General features: G+C 45.0%; 1 protein-coding gene across 2 annotated transcripts in view; it reads right to left on the bottom strand.

Annotated features, from left to right (window-relative positions):
- MACROH2A2 (macroH2A.2 histone) overlaps positions 1–16,960 on the bottom strand; it is a 28,785-nt gene extending 11,825 nt beyond the window's left edge. Inside the window, exons 1-3 of one of the 2 annotated variants that reach the window (XM_069795806.1) lie at positions 16,770–16,960; positions 9,107–9,339; positions 827–933 (exon numbers count right to left, since the gene is read on the bottom strand). In XM_069795806.1, the coding sequence (XP_069651907.1) occupies positions 827–933; positions 9,107–9,278 (279 nt within the window). In that variant the 5' untranslated portion in view covers positions 9,279–9,339; positions 16,770–16,960. The other variant, XM_069795805.1, reaches the window with a different exon arrangement.
- Positions 16,961–18,660: the final 1,700 nt, after the last annotated feature.

Genomic DNA, 18,660 nt, shown 5'->3' with positions numbered 1-18,660 from the left:
GCACTAGATCTAGTCCCCACTTCACAGGCCAGTGACCAACACCACAGAGCAGGGAATGGGCTGGTAGTGTTAACATGCTTTTCCCTCTGTTCTGGCCTCTGTTTTGACTTTTCAGTCCCCTTGACTGGAAACAGAGCTAGATGACTTTATGGGCCCTGCATTTTCATTATTTAAAGTGGTCAAATTAAGTGCAGTAATCTTTCACATGGGGCCAACCAAGAAGAGATCCTCTGATGCTGACTGAACCTTTCTGGCACCCCTGAATGCTGCAATTCACAGCTCATGCCATGATCTCTCTTCTCACTCAACAAGTTTAGCAGATGTGATCCCACAAGAGATCCTCAGAGTCACAGCACTGCAACCCACAGTCTGGTTGCTGATAGGACTTGGGTATACAGTCAGGGAGGCACTCCTGGAGGCAGCAATAACAGAGAATGAGCTAGATCCCTACACAAGATGGGCCTTGCAGCCAGTATAACAGAAAACACACATTTCTACAGCTTTTGGGAAAAGGTCTTCCATAAGGCACTTATTTCTTTAAGTATTGGATGTCCCTGAGGGAAAAATTAAGCATCAAGTTTACCCACTTCAACAGGACTCACAGGCTACAAAAGAAGCAACATTTATATCCAGAGGATTTAAGATGAGATGTCTTAGAATCTTCTTTTTTGTTTGCTTTTATTCTGGTGGGCACAATCTTGTCATCTTCTGCTCTAATAATTGTGTTCTCATTCATGTGTCACACTAAACTGTTTCTAACCTTCTACGGTAGCAGCTTCATTCATGCCACAGCACGTAACTCTTGCACTGAAATGTAAGCAGGTACCTGATTCAGTTCCTCATCATTTGCAACTGCCAGGAGGATGTGTCTGGGGGCAATTCTCCCTTTCTTGTTGTCTCGCGCTGCATTTCCTGCTAATTCTAGAATTTCAGCTGTAAACACATTGAGATAAAAATGAATAACAAAAATGCAGCTTATATACACCCTGTAAACACTTTTTACATTCCTTCTTAACATCCATTTACCTTTTCAGGGGCGTTTCCCGATTTAAATGGTCTTTGCTACAGAAAGGCAGAAACCAAACCACACTCAATGTGTTTGTAAATTTACATAAAATAATCTGTCCTTCCTAATTCCCTGAAGGATAGCTAGAAGAAAATATGCTAAGCTTGGTTCACATAACTTCTTTTACGAGTCCCAAGTCAGAATTCTCTTTCAAAAAAACAAGAAACACCCTACAAAAATGTACATCAGCAGTCCAAAATTTAGCAGTAACCCTGTAACAACAAAACAGTAAAGCATGCAATGAAACCCCAAACCTAGTACAGACAGCTCTGACAAAACAAAAAGGATTCTCAGGACCAGGTAAGACGAAGACTGAGGTGCATTTAAAGAAATACTTTGAAAGCCAACAAACTAGCCAGGCAATGCTGCAATTCTGCATTAAAGGACATTGAAAATCTGAGAAGCTTCATTTCAGAACAAGATATGAAGGGTTTGACTTATAGGCAAGCAGAGACAACGTAAGAGCTTCAATGCATGAACTATTGGTAGAAAGTTCCTTCTATATCTCCAGGAACAGCAGGTCACGTCAAAAGTAGCTTCTGTAGATTTGCAGTAACTTTTATACTGTGATTAAAGTCACTGGTCTTTTTTCTAATTGTTATAGAGGAAACACAGACACATCTTTCTGGGTTTATTTAAACCATAGCAATCAGTATAATTCATTAACTTACACAGTTTGGCCCCTACTCAGAAGTTATTTCTCATGTAAGAACTCTATTGAAACACTGAGAAGGAAGGAGAAGGGAATGTTTTGCTCCAAATAATCATAAAAATCATATTCACATCTTGTTTCATTTTAAAAGTATCCAGTGTCCCTGTCTTCTGTTTTTTGTTTTTGTATTTACATTTACCAGTAACAGGGGTAAGAAAGCTACAGCCTATCAGTGTCCTACTAATGATATCTTACTCCTTTTTATCAACTAAATAAAGAACCATAACTATTATAAAAAGAAGAACTTTCATGAAAAATTTAGTGGCAATCTACCTAATGCTCTCTGGCTAAAATCCAAAGGATTTCAACAAGAGGTTTAGTTCATGGGAAAAATACATGCTTTCAATTTCACTTAGAATAACAAAAGTGCATACTTGTCATCCAGTTTTCACTACTATACAGCATGCATACTTAACTGAATGTTGGAGATGTAAAAGCCATTGTTTAGAATTATGTGCATATTCACAGTGAATTGTTTAAGAAACAGCCAGTGTCTGTTGCAAATTTTCACAATTATTCATGCACCATTTTCAAGAAACATTATCAAAATCGCAAAAACAAGCACTTAAATTTTAGGAAATATTAGAACCATGGTTGCAATAACTAGGCCACTGCTATAAGGAAAAAGTATGCGATGGAACAATCAGAAATAGTATCACACCACAGACAGACACTGGGTCTACATTAAAAGTTAGGCCAGCAACCTCGGCTCTGGCATTTCCCAACTTTGGAGCATTTGACTTGGACTTGAAAGGAGGAGACTGAAAAGAAATCCCACATAATTCAGCTATATTCACTCCTGCAGGGCTGCAGGGCTGGAAGTTTCAAACCCTCCTCCCAGACCTCTGCCAGTGGAGCTAATGCAGCAGAAGACAGTAGGAACAGATTGCCATCCATTGCAGACCAGCATAAAGCAAGAAAAGAGACCCAGACTTCTCCAGTGGGTTTTGCAGATGTGTGCTGATAGCAGAGGAAAATTGCATCAGGAAAAAAAAAAAGCAACACATACTTACCTGCGTGGTAACTGAAGTTCTTTCAGATGTGCCAACAACAGGCACATCCTGCTACCTGTGTGCTCACCCCACTCCCCCAGGTTCTGGGTCCTTTGGCCAGCAGCATCCTGATGGTGCACTCAAATCTCCTCTGCCTAATGTTAAGAGCAAAAAACGCAGAACACTCAAATGCCAGCCATCTACCACAGGACATTGGGAGGAAGGGAATCCAAGGAAGAGATGATGTATGGCAGACTGTGGAATACGCATATAACTTATCAAAGGATGCGAATTATTTGCATAGGTGAATAATTGCCTTACCTCCTTCTAACGATTGTTTATATGCATATTTTTCTAATGCTGGAGGCAGGGACTCATAGTCTTAAGAATGTAAAATGGCACTTGCAAAATGCAACATCAAATCTGTAGGCTTCAGTTATCACATCCTCTGCCGATAACAACAGAACCCTAAAGAAACTGCTTTACATTTCAAGTGGAAACATCTTCACAGCTGAGGTTACCTAAATTCTACTGAGAATATAGGTCCTATAATAAATTGCTATACTATAACAAGCTCTCTTGAAATCGGGCATCTTGATATTCTCAGACGTAAGTTGTTTTATCTTTATGTGCTCTCAGCAGCAGGCATTAAGAATTAAAGTGAAATCTGAAATAATCCTGCTTCCCTCAAGATTCAAAATCCACAAAGATACCTCCACACTGGAAGCATAACTTCACATTCAGACATCTTCAACGTAGATAGCTACAAGCAAACTAGCTCATTTATGCCCTCCACAGTTTACCTTGGCCTCAGATAGATATCGAATGCTGGTCAACAGAGTAATGCCCAGAACTATCCACTGACTCTACACAACACCTAGTGTTTTTAAAGGAGACTTTTCTCCTGTTTGATAAGCGCTCGGGACCAAGGAAGAACATAACTGTCTTCCAGCCAACACAAACAGCAGCCATGCTATGACCTGAATGGGATTACATCTTCTCATCCTGTGACATACAGGAAAAAGAGGTTTCTTTAGCAGATGGATCAACAGATTTGGAGTGTCTGGGAATTAAAAGCATCCTAGCTAGGCCAAAGCTATTTGTTCAGCTGAGCTCAGCCTGCTTTTGTGAAGTGCTCAGCTGGACTGATAAGAAAGATATATGAGAACTACTGATAGCAGAATTGGAAAGATTTCAGACAGGTTACCTTGTTTTCCACTTCCCCTTTAGGATAGGTTTTGACAGTTGCTGTTACACTACCACGTACAAATCTACCCAATAATACCTTTTCTCTGAAAAGACGTATCAGATGATGGAGTCCTTGGTCCTCCATTTGCAAGTGGAAAAGCATCTGCTCGATTTTCTCTTGATGGCAGATGAGTGAAACAGACAGAGGAGTATGCCACCTGATGTCCTTTGAAGGAGGAGGTATTTGCTGGTGTTGTGTTCTGCCCTAATTTACTGAAGATGGCTTTCCATTGACATCTTCTGTGAGTTCCTCTGACCAGCACACCATTCATGTCTTCTGCTTCCTAAGCAAGAGGCATCTGTATTCTTTGCCTACATTTTGGGAAGGTGCATTATGGGACACATGCAGTTGATGTTTGATTTAGATGATGATGACTGTAGTCAGCCCCATGCACACTCAGAGCATAGTCTGGCATGCATCTGTTGCAAAGTCCATAAATCCAATGGAACCGAGGCCAATTTTTCAGGGAGTTTTAACTCTGAAGCCAGTGGAGCCCAACACTGTTCCAGCAAACACAACCTTCTGGATAGGAATTAAGCTGCAGTTTTGCAATATGATATTCAAGCCTAAGATATAAAACAGCATAGAGAGATTATAAAAAAAAGCCTTAGAACACTGATGAGATCTTCTTCACATTAGCTAATCAGTCGAGGTAAAAGTACCTCTTCTCGAGACACACTACGGTGATTGCTGGCATTTTAACAATGGGGTTGATAAGCCAAAGCGCAGATTTGGCCTTGATAATGGCAGTGGGGTGCAGCAATCTTGCATACAAAGGGAAAAAATGGGGATCTATTGGCTCATAACACGGAACACATACCAAAACCAAAAGGCACTCTGAACCATGCGGCAACTGGGAATAAGAATGCTCAAGAGGTATATGCACCATCTGGATGATGCTAGTCAAGAGGCTTAGTGCTTCAGGGCAACACAAATATAGGCCATTAACAGACCATGTGCATGGCTGATCACTCACAGGAGAATCACTGGTCCATGCTAGGCCCTGGATGAATGCAATCAGACAACTCTGGTCCTGTTTGACCCTTCCAGCCTCATCCCCCGTGCCCCTATTCCAGCCATGACTTGCTTTCCCAGCTCCATAGCCCATTCTCCTTTCCTTGGCAATCCACACTTGAGATTTATATCTCAGTTGCCTTTCCTAGACAGTCTCTGTCTCTCCCGTCTACTCTTCTCAGCTTTTTTAACACTCAGGCTCAATCTTCCTTTCTAGGTTCTTCATTATCAGCACCCCCTCCATCCAATCCTTGGCCTGTACCCTATTTTTCCAACTTCCTCTTCAACTTCCTGGCAGGATTTTTGGACATGCCTTGCCATTTATTTGCCCACTGGTCATCAGTTCAGCTCTCCCCACTAGCCAGATCCGTTCCCGGCTCTGTCTCTAACATTAATATCCTTCTCCCATTACCATCGTCTCCCCAGAATGTTATGATCCGTTCCCAGTCTCCTTCTCTGACCAGTGTAGAACCTGTTCCCAGTCTCCCAGTCTGCTTATCCAGTTAATTCCAGCCTGCCCTTCCCACCTCACAGAGAGTAAGTAGGATTAGCCTCTCTTTCAACTCCTATTCATGTACTCCCTGCCCTCGGTCCCAGACCTCTTGCCACCCACCTTGGTGCGACTTTTGCCTTCACAACAGGGAGCTTCCTCCCCTGTGCTGCCTGGTACCGCTGAGACCACAGAAAGCAGACTCCCTGCTCTCAGTGCTGTGACCAGGAGCAGCCGGGGACAGCAATGAGAGGAAAGTCCTTCTGAGCACCTGTAGCCATGGGCTGAAGCATGCTCAGCCACTGCGTGGAGTGGCCTATGCGCAGTCCTGTCACACATCGGAGCTGAGAGGTTGAGACATGCTCCATCACTCCAGGGGGACAAGGCATAGGCAGTCTGGGCAGCACTGGGAGCTGAGAGAGGCTGGAGCATGCTCAGTGAGGACCAAGTCTTCAGAGATTTTAGCTGTTAAAAATCAAAGTGTCTTCTGAGCACGAGCAACCTGTGGTTCTTCAAAGTTACAGCTTGGCCAAACAGAGCAGATTTCTCTGAGATGGCAGAGACCACCCTCCCCCTTTTGTAAAGCATGAACTCTCTGCTCAAACGCAGAGAAGCACTCAGGCATTTAGAGAAGTTCACATGAATTGTTTTAACTTAACAAAAAAACATGGTTCAACTCGCTTCTGTGAAACAGCTTAAGAACCAGACTCCCTTAGTCCCACCCTCCCAGATTTAGCCTGAAGTAGTTCCCCTGTATGCAGCCTTTCATTCTGAGTAGCCACCACTTCATAGTTGCAAGTCCATGAGACAGAACTGGAATTTTTAGGAGGAAGTATCAGATAATGTTAAGAAATGTTACCAGTTTGATATATAATAAGCCCTCCGACAACAGCCTTGGAAAACCACATTTTGTTTCTAAAGGCTTGCCAAAAGCAAGGACTATATTCACACATATGTATTAGGAGTAACTAGATCAGCAGGGTTAGGCCTTGCTAGATGTTTTAATTGAAATATCCACCTTTGTAAACTTTTCAAACAAAACTCTGGATAGAGTACAGAAAGTTTGGTTTGGAAAGACCACTATCCACAAGCAATAGGTGTTTGCTCAGAAACATTACTCCATTCTGTTACAATATATAAAGGGTTGGGGTGAGAGGGGGTTCCCTCTCTGCTGAACCAAGCAGCTTAAAATAACATTCTCTTAACAATTTGTGTAGGCCCCCAGCCTACACATCTAGCAATTTTCTTGCCCCGCTGACTACACATTCTTTTTTTCTAAAACAAAATGTAGGCCCACACATAATCTGCCCGTACCATATTAATGATTTAAATTAAACTGCACTTACTAGCCAGAAGTGGAGCCAAGATACACACTGTTCTAGTTCAAGTAACAGGTAAACAGTGCTGTGCTGTGTGTTATAGAAAGATGACCATAACTCAGTCTGCGCTACCCAAGTGCTGCAGATACCAGATATGCTGTTGACAATTTATTACTACACCTTGTAGTAATTGCCACAGCTCAGAACAAGCTCCTCCAAATGTTTATCCTAGAAACTCCTTTGAATGCTATGGATCCCTGTGGAGTGGGAAAAGAAGCAAAGTATTCCTCCCCAGACTGAAGGTCAGCAGAGTCACTATGCAGCATGTTATTCAGTTAGAAAAGTTAGTGCAATTTCCAAAACCCATATAATACGGTTTTCATCTTGCAATACCCAGCCATCCAGAAGTCTGTAGATGACTTATAAGCAATTCACAATCGATGATAAAGTAAAGCAAACACAACTTGCTATAGAGAAATTCATATTTACAACATTCCTGAGGAGGCCTGAACCTCCACTAGCAAACATACAGGGGCCTACCAACAAAAACAAGGCTGAAAATCACTGTAATAGAGCAAGGGAGCTACAAGAGCTATGAATCCTCTGTCTCCACCTTTCCCCCTAACTCCCTGCAGCCTCTGAAGCATCCCTGCTGAGTCGCACTCCATGTTGCAGCCAGCTAAACAAGCTCCACAAGTCACAGACTTCCCCGGTGCAGCACAACTGCACCAGCTTCACTGAAAGAGAGATTTCTGCAGTTACAAGACTTCACTCTAAGTGTATGAAACTGGATTGTGCAAATATGAGTATACATATGTTCTTAATGAAGTGAAAGATCTTCTCCAAAATCACTTTAGAGAACCAATCTTTCTCTATGATGAAATGATCTTAATACAAACATGTTTGTTCTTACACAGTAAAAAAATAAAATAAAATCAAACGAGTGGGAGATAAGGGTCACCATCTTGGCTTTTGATTCTGCTTTTCAGTGGTGTTTTGTTTTATTTTAAAATCAGCTCCTTTTCTGGACTTACCTCTTGAAGGAGCTGGGGGTGAACATAAATGCAAGCTTAAACATTTTGTTTACATTTCTTCCACATAAGCAATACATTTTCACTCCAACTCCAGAAGTAGCCTCAGGAAAAAAAAAAAAATCGATTCTCTTCTTGCAATTAATCAGTACAGATGTGGAAGTTTCTGTAACATGCTATTACGCATAATCATAAATTTAATAAATTAATAGTGAAATTATCACTATTTCAGATTTTCTCTATACCTTTGAAAGGAAATAGTGCTTTTACCGTTTGGTAGCGAGAACAGGCTTTCATGTGTAAAAAAGACAGCAATGTTTACATAAAAACTGGCATGCTGTTATATGGACAACTAGGCTCCACGCAAGCTGCTTCTTCCATCCATGCCACTTTGGCAATAAACTATGCTTCTGAAACACGACCCTCTCAACTAATTCCATCCAGGCTTATGACTCCTCACAGATTCTCTAATGCACCTCAGTCTTGATCTGTAACACCTAAGTAACCTGAACCAGAATCCTCTCTGCACTGGGCATTGTAACAATTTGCTAAGGTGCTATTTTCCACAATGAAGAAAGAAACCAAACAGATATGATCGTAGGACAGTCTGAAATATTATAATACATCACAGTATATTGCAGTATATTGTATCACCATGTGACATTTGCCCCTTCCTTTGGGGTCAATTTCAGAAAGGAAGGGAAAAGAAAACTCAGGGTATGTGGGAAGATTTAAAGCCTGAAATAGTTTCTTCATACACTTAGGCAAGCCAAAAGGATTTTTAAAATACAAATTAACAGCCTCCATACTTCATAACACTTTGACACTGCTCTGCAAGGAGAAATGCAGCCAGCGAAATAGAGTTTGTTCATTTAAAAAGCACCATAGATGTACAAGGTGGGTTTGCTTTTTTTTCTCCTGTTATTTACATCCAGGTGTATCAAAAGCCTACTTCATATCGGTTTTCTCTTGGACAGAAACTATCTAGACATGACTCCTTACTCTGCAAAGCAACAGAAAATAATCCTTCCAACTAGTGACCGAGCATGGTGCCTCTAAAGGAGAAAATTTCCATCCTTAGCCTCTTCAAGAAGCAAACTAACCTCCTTAGCATTTTAAGCAAATTTCAACAAATCCTGCACCAAAAGTGCTGAACACATTTGTATCCTAGCCCATGGATATCCCTGGCTTCTGTGCATGATCAGCACTTCCAGGATCAGGTTCTTGGTTTACCTGCTAGGTACTCTATGACGGCTGCCATGTAAACTGGTGCTCCAACACCTATCCGGTACTTGTATGTTCCTTTCTTTAAGTAGCGCATCATTCTCCCCACAGGGAAAATAACGCCCGCCCTGCTTGAGCGTGAGAGTTTGGACATTTTCTTCTTCCCACTTCGGCCTGACATCTTGCAGCTTTGTGCTTTTCAATGTGCTGGTGATTCTTAATCCCTTGCTCCAATCCAAAAGCTGCAAAAGAAAAGAAACAGGATTGGTGTTCAGCATGTGAGAAACATCTTTATACATTACCTTGTTCTTCCAGAAGAAAAAATTCAAACCCATTCTCAGTACCTATTAAAGCTGAGGAATTACTCATTCAAAGTTGAATAACTGGAACATTTGCTATAACTTTTTTTTTAGACTACTGCACTGTCAGCATTGCAATATCACAGGAAAAGTCGTTTGGACAATATAACAAAAAAAAAAAAATCAAATGCACATTAAATGAATCTTTAAAAACAAAACCAAATCACACCAAGGCAGACATCTGCAGCGTGGAAGATTTCCATGTTGATTGTTAAGTTTAACAAATCATAAACAGCTGAGAAGTACTGGCATAACGGACAGCATTAAACAAGCTGAAAAGCAGATACTGGTGCTACCTATAAGTAGAGGAAGTCATACTGTTCGCGCAGGAGAAGATAAAACCTACCTACAAACACACTGCTTCTTCACAGGTCTTTTATATGGGGAATTTCATAAGCGTGGCTGAAGAGGAGAAGCAGGCAAGCAGCTATGCTTCAAGCACCTCCCTTTGTGCTGCTCTGGCCTCAGGAACTGAGCCCTGGAGGCCAGCTCACAGGCTTCACCACTTTCGTAATTCTCCCCAGATCACCTTCACAGCAGCTCCTGGGAGCCCCAGAAGCCTTCCTCCACGGAGCTAAGAGGAGGTCTTTAATCTCTCATCTTAAAAGGACTGGCTACCACATTCTTCTGTCCATCAAGATCCCTGAAGATATGTTTTTTCCCTGCGTTAAGAGCCAAATCTAGTCTATACATAGGAGCAAAGAAAACAAATCTCATTTTTTCCTTGTTTTTCTGGCAGCTGTGAGATTGCAGGCAAACAGTTGACAAACCCTGGAGTTGCCACTCCATTTCAAAGTGTGCACGTGGTCGTAGTTACACCCCTAGTTCTCACTCAGATAATGGGGAAGTTTTAACTGTTTACAAGAATTGTTTTTAACTCCATTTTGATAGCTGCCTTGGTGGCCTAATTATCATCCTGGTTACTCCTCTGAAGTAAATGACGAGTATGTCTGCCACAGATGGTATTTCTGTCAGTGAAGGCACAGCTATGTAATTCCCAGTATTCTTCCACCCCAATGAAACAAGGAAACAAAAGGAGGGAGATAATTTGAAAAACATTATCATGACTTCAGATGATATTGTTAAATTTTATCACAATCTGCAAAATATCCTTAAAAAAAAAGTTGTTTGACACCACTGCAAGCCCTTGGAAACAATTAACATTCATCCGAGGAGGGGATAGAAAGCTGAGTTTTGTTCTTATCCTGCTTATTACAAATCAAGTACCTGTCCCATACAAAGCCAGACATTCACAGAAACCAGCTCATCCATAAAAGCCAGAGTCAAGGGTTGGTTTCTGTGATAACCTAACTTGAATGCTGGTTTCACTTACAATATCAAGGAAATAAAATCACCACAGGGTCTGCAGGGATCTATAACACCCTGGCATGTCCTTGTCTATCAGCCAGATAATTTTTTTCTTTCTGCATGCAGTATATTATGTGGGCACGATAACAAAAGTTGGGAAAGATTAAACCAGTAAACTTATCAGACACGGACACCTCAAAATTGATGTTGCTCATCATCCCACTCCAAGTTCCCTGCAAACTGCCAACCTGGAATCACGAGTGGTGGTAAAAGAGCTCATAAACTACCACTTGCAAGCACAGATTAAAGGCAATGGCCACTTCAAACAGATAAAAGTGGAAAAGATTCCCAAGCAATCCATTAATTGCATTGATGCAGGAGTAACCACGTGTGCAGGACAGGGAATAATTGCTAGGAAGCAGCTCCGCTGACTAGGACCAGCAGGTTACAGGAGGCGGGGGGAAGAGCTGTTGTGAAAAGGCAAACCTTGCATCAAGGTGTATAAGCAAGAGGACAGCCAGTGCTGAGCTGAGAAGCTATGTCCAACCGCAGATACCACACTTCAGGCATGTGCAGCAATGAGAATCCAAAGAAGGATGATAAGAACAATCAGACATCTGACACAAACTAAAAGGGAAGGCAAAAAGAAGCAGAAAGACATGATAATAGTCTTCAGAGGTGTAAAAGGCTGCTTCAAAGGTGGAAGGAGTAAGTGTTCCCTATAAAAGTGACAGGAGAAGAGCAGGACTGTTACAAAAGCTGTGTAGCAGGGAAAAGAGCAGAGCACTAGACTCGGTCAGATGGGGAGGTGGCAGAATCTTCCTGCCAGGACAACTTTAAAATGGTTAGAGAATATATGTCAGAAATGGCACAGGAAGCATTGGATCTGCCTTGGGACTGGAGGCTGGATGAGGTGATCTCTCAAGGTCCCTTCCTCCCGGCCCTTTTGCTCAATGAAATTTGCAATTTGTGACGAACCCTATATAAACTTTCAATTTCATATTATGCTACTGATTAACCTTTATAAAGTGTCCTTTTCAGTTCGTGATAACTGACATTCAAATTAATGAATAAACGTAGGCTGGGAATTAGGTTTCTAGCCATCAAAGGAGCGAACTTCTGGAACAGCCTTCTCTTATGAGTAATATGAGCAACAATAACTCATTTTAAGGTGGAACTTAATAAATGTATGCACTAGGCTACAATCCGATTCCTGCAAGACCGGCACAACAGTTTCATCACCCGAGAGTTCAGTCCTGCACTGAAATCCCTACAGAGAGCCATGCTGAAAGAGTACACTACAACCAACTATGTATCACAATCATATTGAGCTAACCTCTTGTATATTTGCTCCTATAGTACCAAATCAATGAAAAAAAAAGGCAAGCATCATGAGATTACATCTACAGAAAATACGGTGGTTGCACTTGATCTCTGTTATAGAAAATCAAAACGTGTTTGCATAACTAAGCACACTGCTTTGGTGCATACTGTTGCATTATATAAATTTCTGTTTAATTAATCACTTCTGGCTCATTCTTCTGTTGCCTCACTGAACTTTCCACCCCTGTCTATCCCTTTATTTCTCCCTTCTCTCTCACAGCAAGTCTCAGCCATTTTTTCCCCTGCTGCCAAGGCAACCTTTGGAATCCCAAAATATTTTTCCAAATACACTGCAGGTAACAGATCAGGTATGTTTGCAGGATTTTGTGAGAGCCTAAATACAAAAGAGGTTTCAAAACTGTGCTAACACTCTCTCTCTCTTCTTTGCAACTTATGTGGATGTCGTGGTTTAACTCCAGCCAGAAACTAACCACCACACAGCTGCTCACTCACTTCCCTCCCACCCAGTGGGATGGGGGAGAAAATCGGGGGAAAAAAAAAAAAAACAAAACTCACGGGTTGAGATAAGAACAGTTTAACAGGACAGAAAGGAAGAAAATAATAATGATAACAACAATAATAAAATTACAATAATAATAATAAAAGAATTGGAATATACAAGTGATGCACAATCCAATTGCTCACCACTTGCTGACCGATGCCCAGTTAGTTCCCGAGCAGCAATCCGCCCCCAGGCCAAGTGCCCCCAGTTTATATACTGGGCATGACATCACATGGTATGGAATACCCCTTTGGCCAGTTTGGGTCAGCTGCCCTGGCTGTGTCCCCTCCCAACTTTTTGCGCCCCTCCAGCCTTCTTGCTGGCTGGGCATGAGAAGCTGAAGAATCTTTGACTTGGTCTAAACACTACTCAGCAACAACTGAAAACATCAGTGTGTTATGGACATTACTAAATCCAAAACATAACAGTATACCAGCTACTAGGAAGAAAATTAACTCTATCCCAGCTGAAACCAAGACAGTAGATCAGGGTATACTGGGGACCGACATATACAACAGTATGTTCTTATCTTGTCTTGGATCCTAAGGGAGGCAAATTTTGGTAGAAAGCTATGGCATAGTCACATCTACTAGAATACAACTCCTGTGGACCTGGACAAAGAAATGTGGTATGCTGGGGTTGCCAACGATCTAGGCACCTTGGAGGGTGGACGCTAAGGGAATGGTTCACAGGCTCAGGTGACCAACAGTCCTTGGGATCTCACAGCTCTCTTGCACAGAAGAGCTACGCCTGGTCTGCAGCGAAGCCCCAGGAGTTCAGGCCCTGCCGGCTCATTCCTCCCACAGGTCCCTGCCTGGTTTACCTTGGAGGATGCACATCAGCTCAGCCCTGACACAGTTACATGAGGCACTCACCTGAACTGCTCTAAAGCTGCCAACAGCTGAAGAGCTACAAGTTGAGTACTGCTGTCCTAATTGCTCTCTTTGGGTGATACAGCTAAGCGTTCAGGGCTTATCAGTTGAAAAGCACTGGAGTCTACCCATATTAGTTCCCTCACTGCCAGCTGATTCATCATCTCTACATTTGCCCTTATAAACTACAGTCTCCAATAAAAAATACAGCCATGACATTTATGTGGTCCATCCTCGCTGATTTAGAACAACTGCATCTATATCTGGCTACGACAACATCATGAGGCTTGGGCAATTTAAAGCAATTTTTTCCAATCCCTTAATTGGTCACGGCACACTCCTACTCTGCCATGACTCCAACATCCCTGTGTTGCTATGGGGGATTTAGTAGCTACCAGATCTCCAGGAGCTCTCTACAGCATGATGAAAATGGGGCAGACTTTTGCAAGCTGGGCCTTCCTCTGTGAATTAAATCTTCTTCAGAGCCCAAAACAAGCAGCAATATTTTCCTTCTGCGTGCTGGGAAAAGAGGTCTACCTTCTTGCCACTCTCAGGTGGGTCCTTCCACTACAGACACCACCACCCTGTTTTCTTCCACCATGGTTATCTGCAGAGGGTGCTGACTGCTGCACAAGGACAGTGGAACAACAGACCACCCTGGGCCATTCCTCTCACTATTGTGCAATCCCCATCCCACACCACATCCCAACGGATCAAGTTTTACCAAAGCAACCTTAAAACCACTTTCCAGTCCTTCTTACACAGATGCTCAGAAGAACAAAATCTCATCATCATCTTTAGGTGGTAAGGACACATATAATTTTTAGAAAAGTAAGAACAGCCTGCAGACACGGAAACACATTGCAACCTCCAAGTGAGCCTGAATTTCAAAAGCTGGCCACGAAACAATTTCAGAGATTAACACATCAAGATCTGGCAAGAAAGCACGGGTGCACATCAGAAAGTTCAGTGCGGTACAAAATGCCTAAGCTACATCAAATCTAAATTTTTCTCTAAGAAAAGTCACAGAAAACAGCAAAAGAACGGAAAGCTTAGTGTGCACCAAAACTGTTGCAGCCTTGGTGGAGAAAAGTAAATTCTGGCTGTTCCTCTTCACATCCCAGATCACACAAAAGACAGAGGCAAGCTAAGGTAACAGCTACACCAAATACGAAACGCACACTAGCAACTAGTTATCGCTAAATATTTGAGCAATAATTAGGTAAATTCCTGGTCAGATTAAAATAGCTGGCATTACAGCTTACCCTTCTGGACTTTACAGGTGGCTACAACGTCATCTGGCAGACTAAAATTTAGCACAGTGCGCCAAGTGCCCTCCCTCAGACAACTAGAGATTCAGAAGTGGACATTACACTGGGAGCTACACCAGAAGCTGACACAGGATAAAATGCTCAGGCACTGCTAGATGCTGACCTCAGTGTCCTGGCTCACAGAACTAACACCGGAGCCTTTGCAAGGCTTTGTATGGGAACCGTTTCTACCAAATTTATTCACCACAGATGCACTGGACACCATTTACAGATGGTTCACATGTACTTGGCATCTAGGAGTCTTGAATTCCAAACATTGAGAAAACTTGAAGTCAGCAGACAAAGACTGAAACCAAGGACACGCAGGACTATTAACATGCCTGCACTTTCCTCATCTCCAGCTTAAGATCTATTTGAACAGTTAGGAATCAACAAGCAACCCAAAGACGTTACATCTAGGGGTCAGCTTAGACTGTGCACTCATATACAAATGCCACTTTGTGAAAATAACTCAGAAGACCTAAAGCTTGTTACCTGAATAAATCAGCAAGGCACAACCGATGCACAAACATAGCTTTATTCAGTAGGCAAGCAGTAAGCTTCCTGGACTCAACCTACTCCAAACTGGCAGACACACAGCGTGTTCCTACTGAAAGAAGCTTCACGGGCACACTGAAGCCAGAAAAACCCGGGGGTTCCTTGCAGAGGCAACTTCTCCTCACAAACTGCTGAGACTGACCCTCGGCGGCACAACACAGCTCGCAGGCTGAGGGGATGACCCTCGCGATTGACTCAGACCGAGTCTTCTTTTGATCTTGCTGAGAGCCGCCGAGCTCGCGGGGGCCAACCCTGTCTCCGCCAGGCTCCCGGAGCCACCTCAGGGCCAGGCGGCCCGTACCGGCAGACCGACCCCGGCCGCCCTGCGCTGCGCTGCCGGCTGAGGAGCGCAGCCGTTACCGGCCGTTGGCAGCCCCGCCCCGCGCACGCCACGCCGTTGCCTGGACACCTCCGCCCCGCCCGCTCCCCCTCAGAGCACCCGCGCGCCCGACCCCACCTCCCCGAGGGGCGGCCCCAGCGGAGCCCGGGCTAGGAGGAAGCGCGCCGATTGGTCGGGAGCCGCTGAGCGACGGGAAAGTGGCTGGGGAAGGGGGGGGGCGCGGCGGCGCCGCGTGCGCGCTCCGTTGTCGGCCGCGCAGGCGCCCTGAGGCGCGGCGCAGGGGAGAGGGGGGGAGTGGCCGTTGGCTTTCCCGCGCAAACGCTCCCCCCCCTCCACCCCCCCCCTCACCCCTCCGCCATCCCTTCAGCGAGCTCCCTCCCGCCGTCACGGAGGCTTCGCCCGCTGCCTGCGGAAGGGGCGGCGGTGGCGGCCGTCGCGAAACGCGTTCCCTGGAAGACGGGAAAAAGCTCCCGCGGTTTCGCCTGGGTGCGGGGCGCAAGGGCGGGGGGGAGGGGAGGCAGCCAGCGACAGCCGGAGGCGCGCGGGGGCCCGCGCGCAGGCCCCAGGGAGGCCTCGCGCCCCCCAGGGCCGGCCCCGCTCGCTCGCGCGCGCGCCCGCCTGCCCGCCCGCCGCCTCGCGCCCCAACCGTCGCCCGCGGCGGTTCCTCACCACAGCCACCCCCCCGCCCCACCCCCCCCCCGGCTCCCTTCCCCTCACGGCGGCCGGCCGCTGCCCCCACCCCGGCCATGGCCGGTCCTTCCCGGGAGACTGCGGAGAAAGGCAGCAGCGGCGGGAGGAGGAGGAGGTGGGTCGGGGGGAGCCGGGAGCGGGGAGAGGGAAGGAGAGGAGCGGGCCTCGCCGCGGCCCCGGAGCCCCCGCGCCGCCGCTCCCCTCACCTGCCGGCGCCTGCCGCCGCCTCCTTCTTCTCTTCCCTTCCTCTTTTTTTTTTTTTTCCTTTTTCTCCCCCTCTTTTCCTCCTCTCCTTGTCCCCCCCTCCTCCCCCCCCTTCCCTTTTTGGCTCCCCCACCCCCCGCCCGCACCCTTGCTCCGCCTCAGCCGCCGGCTCTCTTCCCGTATTGTATGTTTCAATGGCGATGGCGGCGGCTCCTCTTGAGGGGGGTGGAAGGGGTTTCCTCCTGCTCCGCATACCGCCTCTAGGAGGAGTCACTGCAGCCCGGGCCTGCAACAACCCCCCTATCGCTGCCGCCCTCCCAGACATCGCGCCGCTCCTCCTTGCCCGGGCCCCAGGGCTGCTGCTGCTGCCGCCGCCTTCCCGCAGGCACCCCCTCCCCGCCTCTTCCATTGCTCCCCACCCCACGCACGCTCAGGAGAGAAAGGGCTCCCCTGACCCCAGTCCCCAGGAGCTGCTGGGCTTGCATTGGTCGGGGAGCATAAAGGAAGAAAGCCAGGCTTCCCGTCCTTTTCCCTGGTCACAGGATGAAGGAGTTTGGAGCCGTAGAGGTTTCAGAGGAGTCCCAGCTTGGGCTAACGCTCGAGGATAGGTTTTGAGGTGTCCTCTGCCCACCCTGCCCGGTTTGTGTTAGGAACGGAGCCGCCCATCCCTATATCCCTTAGGCAAGGTGACCTGCACGTCTTGGTACGGTGCATCTACTCCAAACGTTCCAGCATCCCCAAACTGGCTTAAAACAGCCGTAACAAAGAGTACTGGCAGCTCTTTGTGTCTTGTTACGTTGAAGCATTTAAGGCGTTCGCGAGCTTTTCAACTCAGCCAGGAGGGCTGCAAACTTAACTTGCTTTCTAAATGAAAGCTGAGTGTTTTCTTTCCCCCACAGTTGCACAGGTTCAAGAGCTTGAGCTCCAAGATATGCAATAAGTGATTGTATTACAAGTCTTGCAGTATGTCTGTTGGCAGCGCCAAATACATGATCACAGACTGATGCAAACAGAAGAGTGCAGGGCTACACCTCTTAAATGGATCTCGGGGAGATTTTTACACAAAATTGGGTTTATATCGTCATTCCTGTGCAAACATCTTGCATCGTTGCACTGATTTTGCCTGAAAGATATTTGGGGGCTATTGTAATGCAGTAGGAGATACAGTATTAACCCAGACCACTCCAACTCGCATGCAGCGTTACTTCAGGAGGGTGGCTGGGAACAACAGAGCAGAGTGATAAACAGACATCCATGCTTTCGGCATTCCCTTTGTCGCTGTAAAAAATCATAAAGATTCACCGGCTTCCCAGAGTTTGTTTTTGGCTCTGCCAAAGTAAACTTTGATGTCTGCATGGAATTGCATTTGGTAGGAAAAAAAGCGATGAGATATTCCTTCAGGTTATACTAACTGTGGACCACATAATCTCCTGAAGAAAGAGGGCGTGAGTTGAGAACCTAGGGTTTTCTCAGCTGCTCGGTGACCCTGGGTGAAGCATTTCACTAAACACGGCTGTATTTTGACTGTTATTAAAATGGAAATAAAGATACCTTTTCTCTTTTTAAGCAAGCCATTCAGTGAGTAAGAGAGCTAACACATTTCTGTGGATTAATGCTTTGGAGTCTATTCTGTTCCCTGCTTCTTTTTGAAAACAAGGTCAAAGTGCTTTGAAACCATAGGAGAAAAACTCAAGTGTATGAGTTTGAATTATTTTACATGTAAGGGGAAGTCTTACTTTGGATCTTCCCTGTTGAGACTTTGAACTTGGCAAAGGAAAAGGATATCTGTAGAATTGTAAGTGTATTGAACCATATTGGGAGGGTAGGAGGAAATACGAAGATTTTCAAGTACTAAGCATAAAAATGAAAGACAACGTAAAACCCATGTGAAAAAAGAGAAGAGCGTTTAAGTTTTTCTATTTCCAGATACAAATAATTGCATCCAATAATCCTAGCAATCATGCATGTGGTACGTAGCTTTGTAATTAAAAATAATTTGAGATGACACAAAATAAGCATCAAAAATTTTTGAAAACA

Source organism: Haliaeetus albicilla, chromosome 11, assembly GCF_947461875.1.
Source record: "Haliaeetus albicilla chromosome 11, bHalAlb1.1, whole genome shotgun sequence".
NCBI classification, from domain to species: domain Eukaryota; kingdom Metazoa; phylum Chordata; class Aves; order Accipitriformes; family Accipitridae; genus Haliaeetus; species Haliaeetus albicilla.
This window is presented reverse-complemented; position numbering and strand designations above follow the sequence as displayed.